Source organism: Brassica oleracea, chromosome C1 (assembly GCF_000695525.1).
Source record: "Brassica oleracea var. oleracea cultivar TO1000 chromosome C1, BOL, whole genome shotgun sequence".
NCBI classification, from domain to species: Eukaryota; Viridiplantae; Streptophyta; class Magnoliopsida; order Brassicales; family Brassicaceae; genus Brassica; species Brassica oleracea.
This window is the reverse complement of record NC_027748.1, coordinates 38,313,453-38,320,969: the sequence shown is the minus strand read 5'-3', so window position 1 is coordinate 38,320,969 and position 7,517 is coordinate 38,313,453. Positions and strand designations below refer to the sequence as shown.

Sequence of the window (7,517 nt, the reverse complement as noted above, 5' to 3'; positions counted from 1 at the left end):
AATCTAAATCCAGGTTCCTACGAACCTGAACAACCAGGTCCCAGAACCTTTCGAATCGGACTCAGGTCCCCGAGCTAAAATCAAGAACTTCTCTTTAAGGTTATCACGACCGAATATCCATTAAGCTAAATGCTTATCATAAATTAAGACTAAAGGTCCTAATCCGACTCAACGATGACAGCACACAACTCATCTGAGATTCGCAATCACTATGATTAAATGAAACGAGGTTAAGTTCAAAAACTTAAAACAGAAATAGTAGCCACGATTTAAACATAAGAAAGGGTTTAAAAACCTCCCCAGGCTATTGAAATCCAGCAAGTGTTAAGGTTTGAAGGCCTCCTCAGGCACTAAGTCATAATGCATAACGAAACAAAGCCCTTAGGCCGAAGTCTTAAAAACACAAAACATAAAGCTAAAAGAGCCGTAGCTCTCAATCTTCCTTCTCTTCCTGAATCGGATCACCAGCACCGGCAGGAACTCCCTCATCGACCACATTGCCGTCACCTCCTATTGCTGCCTCGACTGGGGCTAAGTCAGGAGCCATCAAACCCAAATTAGAGCCATACTCCCCAGAAAAGGATGGATTAAACATGTTAATCTCGAAAGTACCTGAACTCTCCGAGATCTGGGGAAGAGGAAGCTTGCTGACCGAGAAGTCAGAGACTTGAGCCTTCTCATACGCAGTTGTCGCTTCTGGTAATAAGGCCACCAATTGGTTGTACTCCTCTTCAACGCTTTGGATCTTGTTGTTCAGCATATCCTTCAAGAGGTCGGCATTAGCTTGGAGCTCCTGAGCGTACACCAAAGCGTCGACCTCATCTTTCTTCCTAGCAAACTTCTCCTTAACACAGACCAGGATCTTGCCGTAAGCTTCGGCGACTTCTTTCTTCCCTTCCCTGACAGCCAGCTTGACTTCAGCTTCCTTGTTCTTCTGGCTATCCCGGGATGAGGCAATGAGCTCACGTACTTGATGCTCAGCTATCTTTCGAGCAGCCTCTAAATCATTGATCCTCCTGCTCTTCACCTGGATATCGAGCTTTTGACTCTCGATCTCTCCTTGCTGAGCATCGGCCTTCGAGCCTAGCCTCGTCACTTCGGCTTCGAGTTCAGAAATTCGAACCCGGGCTTGGTCAAGATCGGTTTTGGCTGCCTTAACCATCTCGGTAACCTCAGCAAGTTCACCAGCATTGGGGGCAGCACACAGAGCATTCTCAAACCTGAGCTGGGCCCTGTTAACAGCCCCAGCCAACTGCAATAAATCCAAAGAAAATATATATATATATCATCGTCTCCAAAGAGAGAGAAGTTACCTTGAAAACCGAACGGAGGCGTGGAGAAAGTGGGAGGCTAGCAGTTAATGTTCACCGCTTTATATCCCATCACCTCTCGAGATTCGGAAAAGTCATTTCAAACCCTCTCCATCTGAACCGTAGATTCTGCCAAACGTAATAAAGACCGTTAGATCGAGTAAGCTGAATCTAAATAGGATAAGAACTAATCATTATCTTAACGAAAAGATAAGATCGATAGCTAGATTCTAGCTTCCGAGACAAAGGATTTTATTCGGAAGCTGGGGGCAACTGTTGGACCCGAATATGACCCTCAGGTGAGGTACCGATAAGCGTGAGCTAGCATGTGGGTTGCGATAAGCCCATCATAACAAAGGGAGCTGAAAGCCGAGCTGACGACTGGACCTGGGAGACATCATAGCAGAGGTCACGACAGAAAGTGAGCTAACACCTTAAGAGACTCGGTCAAGAGGAGCCTAAAGCGAGTTCCGTAATTGAAGCCGAATATCTCGGAGAACAGTTGAAGGGTTGCCAACGAAACCTAGACTATATAAAGACGGAGAAGATAAAAGACAAGCCATCTCTTTTCCATATATCAACTTTTGTACTAGATTAAAAGCATTACGTATTCTTTAGTAATCATCTCAAGATACATTCCTTTGTATTCATCATCTTTCAACTCATCAATAAAATCATATTCATTCTTCAAGTTTATTTACGGGATTCAGCCCACGATTCTCATTCATCTCTCTTGACCTAACCTAAATCTAAGAAGTGAAACCTTGTCTCTCACAGGCCCCACCAAATGGGGGCCCCATCCAAATGTTTCGAAATTATACCCACAAGTCCGGCTCTGCAAGAACGCTCGTGAAATTCTCTTTGCTGACGTAACGAGGTGCGTGTTTCAAGTGGGGTGGGATCTTTTTTACTTTCTAGCAGTGTCATATGAAAGTCTTCTGTTGGACCTTTTCGATCGATCCTTACGTCTCCTCCATCTCAAGTGTCTCCAGTGAGCTGTTTCAGGGTGTCTCATGTATTTCAAATTGCGGAGTCTATCTTTACTTCTCCACTATGGGTTCACAAACAGATTTTGTCCCTTCCTCCGACGTTACAAATAGTGCCATGGTCGTTCTTCTCTGCCACTATATTCCACCTTGGGTTCTACTGTGTCATTTATAACGCATAATTTGGAGCGCTCTCTTACAGTAACGTCATGGGTCTGTGGCATATGGCTGCTAATTTGAGGTTCAGAATGATTAATATATTGATGATCATGGTTAACAGAAGAAGCATGTGTTTATGTCCTCTATGGATCGTATCTGGTTTCCTTCTACGAGGTCAAGTCAATCTATACGAAGTAATGAAGTTTCTTCACGAGGCGCAGAATCAGGTTGATCTAGGAAAGGCACCAACGTGTAAGCATGATCAAGGAGAAACAATTGAATTTGTGGGTTCACAATCTTTCTTGCAAGTGAAGGTTCAAGCAAAACTCCAAACTTCGTATACGTTCACAGCAAAACGGCATCACTGTCATATTCTTCTCAAAATGGGCGACTTGCTTCCTACAAGGATAACCAAGGATCGTTTTTCTCAAGATGCATGTCACAAGCTTCTAGTTTCCAGTATAGGATCACTACAAGTATTTGAGAAGTTGGATGCTAATGCATATGACAAGTGTTTAGTTCAGCCTGAGTTTCTTTGCTCTGGCGTGTTCAAAATAATGTGCAGTGTTGGTTGCGAATGGTGTGCTTTACGATTTGCGGATGAATCTTTTCAACCCCGGGTGACCTGATGCAGCGTAGCATCCTATTTCTATTGGGCTTTAGTTTTCTAGTTTCCTTTTTATTCTTGTTCTAGATAAAAAATTAGTATTCTTAATATTTTGAAAGATAATAATTAAAGACTTTAGAATACATAACTAGATCCTAATCCTCAAAGACTTAGGTCTTTTCTAATTAGTATAAATAGTGAGCTCTTGATTTGTAAGTCACAACTTTGATTATTGACTTATAAAATTTAGAGATTTGTGTTAAACAACTTTTGATTCCTTATTTTTGGGCATTCTTTGAGAATTCAACAAATCTTAAGAAGGCTAAGATAACGGGTATTCTCAGAATTCAACGTTAACTTCGCATTATCGGTTACTACGGTTACTTCTGCTCCATTAAAAGGTGAGTAAGACCTCAACATCCATTGGTATCTCTCACTACAGGCAGGAGTTTTGATTTTTATCTCTTTCCAGGGGCAATGCTGTGATGAGATCTGCAGCTAGAAAGAGCGTGAGCGAAGAGATCCAAGTTATGATGGACTCAATCTTACACATATTTGTATTAGATTCTATCAACTACTACACACACATATTTAAGATTATCCCAAAGAGTTCTTGTAATAGAAAATGGTGGTTTTTTAAGAGGGTTGTACCTGATTTATACATTAGCAGATAGGATAATTTGGATAATTACCTCTACATGAGATTTTATTTTGAAAACTAAATCTTCTTTAAAATATTTTAAAAACTACACTTCTGTGTAAGTCAAATGACTTAATTGTCCAGTTTAATATTATTTTATTTTGTTAATATAATTATTTAATACCTAAACTTACTAAAAGGATACTAATATTTATTAGAATAAACTTTATACCTTTGATGTGATGATACAAAAACAGACATCACCAACATTCATTTTCCTCGTTAATCATTTTTCCTAACTCACAAAGCATTTTTGCTACACTCTCTAGTTCTTCGTTTTAGGTTTGTATCATTTGTACATGATTACTACTCAAAGTCACGCTTGTACGTTGTATATTCAGAGTGTAAAACTCATAGCTGAGCTTTTGGATTTGAGCAAAATATTTTCTTATATTTTTGTTCACAAATGTCTTCCTTCCGAATGTATGAAAAAAATTGAAAACTAGTAGAAAGAAGATATTAAGGTTTTGGATAACAATTAATGTGAAAATGCATGAAGACAAGCTTTCTTATGATATTATCCTTTGGGACACACTTGCGCAAGATGGAACTTTATAATTTAATACTATATTTTCTAAAGTTGTGTTTCTAAATTTTGATTTGGTTAAATCTGAGTTCTGGTGATTTTTTTGGTTTTAGCTTATCAACAAATTTCATTAATTTCAATAATTTCATAAACATATTGGTACGTTCCACAAGAGATACAAAGTTGTTCGATGGATCTAAGGAAGAAAATTAATCTTTGAGCTTACTGAGATTTTCTTCTTAGCTTCTATTCTTCAGATTCTTATTGCACTAACGGGGTTTTGATTCTTTTTGTTATCTCCTTTCAGATTAATAGATTATTATTCATGTTACCTAAGTTTATCTGATTCTGATACAAACCAGAGAGCTTCGTAATTGATGGTGATGTTGGGGGCAGTGGCCGAGACAGAGAATAATATTGTCGGGGGCATCTACACTCAGATAAAATATTTACAGTGGGGGCATATAGGTTAGGATTAATAACTTACACTAATTTCTTAAATTTTGTTGGGTTCAATGGCCCCTACCTTGTTCTATGTGGCTCCGCCACTGGTTGGGGGTGATTGGTAGTTGCTGATAGATGCTGTACACAACCCTATTTATTTCTAAAGCATCAAATTCAGAGCAATTAAGCTTAAAATTTTTTTTTTTGAAACCACGGCTCTTGAAATAACCTAGTACAAGTGCTCTACAGAGCCAAATATCTAAAGCAATTTTTTAGTGCTCTCCATAAAATTCTACAGTAATAAAATCTAAAGCCACAGCAAAAAGTTTACAGATTTTTTTCTACAGCAAAAATTTTAAAGCTACAGCCATTACCAATCAGACCCGTTGTGTTGTTTTTTTTAATATCAAAGTTGATGTTATGTTGTTATTAGGCCTGGAACTTATTATCGGAGATCCAGATCCACTCCGGATCCGCTCCGAAAATAAGATATATAGAGTGTCTGGATTCAAATCTGGATAGTAAAATCTTGTATCCGTCTAAATCGAATCCGGATCCGTATTTTTAAAACATATTAAAATTTTAAATTTTATTAATACTAATATTAATATTTTATATATTAATATTTATACATAAATTTATTTTATAATATTATATTTTAGTTTTTGCAATATCATATATATATATATATATATATATATATAAATCTTGTATAAATATTTAATTTATGTATTATTTTTTAAAATTAGTATTTAAAAAAAAAATTAATTATTTTTACGGATCCAGATCCAAATATCCGCATATAATATAATATAGAGACGAATATCCAAAATCTGGATATCTGAAAACCACGAATCCGGCTTCGGATATTAAATCTACACCGGATCCGGATCTGGATACCCTAAATTTTCCAGATATTCGGATCCTTTCCAGACCTAGTTGTTATCTCATATTTTAATATTTTTAAGATCTGCAAATTGTTATGTATACGGCCTGTCTCTAATTTTGATACAATCCATCTACGTTTTGTAACTATTATTGTTCTTTGACTTCTTTCTCAGTATATGTGTAGGTAAAGTTTATAGGATCTAAGTATTTTAGATTCGGCTAAATTGATTTGTAGATTGATGTTAGCTGTTACTGAACTTAAACACACAAGCATACTAAAACAAGAATTATTCTTAGGTTCACCCTCTAGGTTCACCAACCAATAGAATTTTGTTATTTTTAATTCGATATCTTTTATAAAAGGAAACAAAATATTGTTAAATTATATTATATTTTTAAAATAAAAAATTAAGAAAATAAATAAAAAATAGTAGTAGTTACAAAAAAGGATTTTTAAACAATATTTTTAACGTCGTCAACAAAACACTAAACCCTAAATCCTAAACCTAAACTCGTAAACATTAAACCTTTGGATAAATCCTAAACTCTAAATAAAAACAATATACTAAAACACTCAAGGGTTTAGGGTTTAGTGTTTTTGATTTAGAGTTTCAGATTTATCCAAGGGTTCAGGATTTACCCAAGGGTTTAGGACGTAGGATTAGAGTTTAGGGTTTAATATTTTGTTTACGACATTAAAAATATATTTTTAAGTTCTTTTTTTGTAACTACTATTATTTATTTTTATTTTTTTTTTACTTTTTTTATTTTTAAAATATAATATAACTTAAAAATATTTTGTTTCATTTTCTAAAAAATATCATATATGAAATAATGAGATCCTATTGGTTGGTGAACCTAAGAGGTGAAGCCAAGAATAACTCCTAAAACAATTAAAAAAAAAAAATCATAACGTAATTCATGAATATCAAATCTGGATAAAATTGTCTTATTATATTTGAAAAATGTAGTTTTCAAAAAATTAAAAAAGAGATGCATATTTCAAATTTTAAACTGTAAATAAGGTATTTTCGCAATTGTCCCTTAGCATATTGATGTAATTTGCTTTTTTTGTTCTAGTAAATTCGAAAATAGAAAAAATTGCGTTATTTATTTCTGCACTTACACAAGGTAAGTTCTTTCATATCCACATTGAGGTCAAACCAAAACAGAAAACCTTATCTTTCAAATTCTTGGCAAAGAGATAAAAAGAATGTCCATGCGTTGTTACATGGAGACGAATCGGGCTTTGTACATAATGATGTACGCCATAGGATCACCACCTGCGAAAATCAATTATATTACCAAAATAAGAAACATACCAATTTAAAACGTATAGTGATGTACCAAAACCACAGACATTATTTTTACCTGTTCCGTCTCCGGATAGCTTCATGATGTCTTCCTCCTGTTGTGGACTCAGGCGGGTATCATCATACTTAATCCATGTGCCACTCTCTTGCTTGATCCAAGCAAGATAATGACCATTGTCGGTTGTAATCCCCTCGTGGGTCAGCACACTTAGTGCTGCGTTCGCGGGTCAACCCGCCCGACCCGCCCCGCCCCGCCGCGGGGCGAATCATTTTTTCGATTCAAAAACTCGACCCGCATAACCCGCAAACAAAAACTTTTAAATCCGCACCCGCCCCGCCAAAACCCGCGGGTAACCCGCCAAACCCGCGGGTAATATTAATTATATTAAAAATAGTTATTTTAATTAAAAATGATTATTTTCTAATTATATAATAATTATTTTAATTAAAAATAATTATTTTTTATTTATATAATAGTTATTTTTAAAAAATACTATTAAAAAAATATATTTATAATTAAAATTATACAAATATTTATTGTTTTTTATATATTTTACGAAAAAATGTTTTTTTTTTCAAAAATG

General features: G+C 35.5%; 1 protein-coding gene and 1 pseudogene across 2 annotated transcripts; both read right to left on the bottom strand.

The window, feature by feature from the left end:
• Window positions 1–8: 8 nt before the first annotated feature.
• LOC106327822 lies at window positions 9–1,834 on the bottom strand. Of its 2 annotated transcripts, XM_013766109.1 has the most exons (3): window positions 1,314–1,834; window positions 613–1,252; window positions 9–525 (listed from the first exon to the last, which is right to left on the bottom strand). In XM_013766109.1, exons 2-3 carry the CDS (start codon window positions 1,160–1,162, stop codon window positions 434–436), a joined length of 642 nt encoding a protein of 213 aa, XP_013621563.1. In that variant the 5' UTR covers window positions 1,163–1,252; window positions 1,314–1,834; the 3' UTR covers window positions 9–433. The 2 variants fall into 2 exon arrangements, with proteins under 2 accessions (XP_013621563.1, XP_013621555.1); XM_013766101.1 differs by lacking the exon at window positions 1,314–1,834 and having other exon boundaries at window positions 12–531.
• Window positions 1,835–6,847: 5,013 nt separating this feature from the next.
• Window positions 6,848–7,517, bottom strand: part of LOC106339542 — a 5,730-nt pseudogene continuing 5,060 nt past the window's right edge.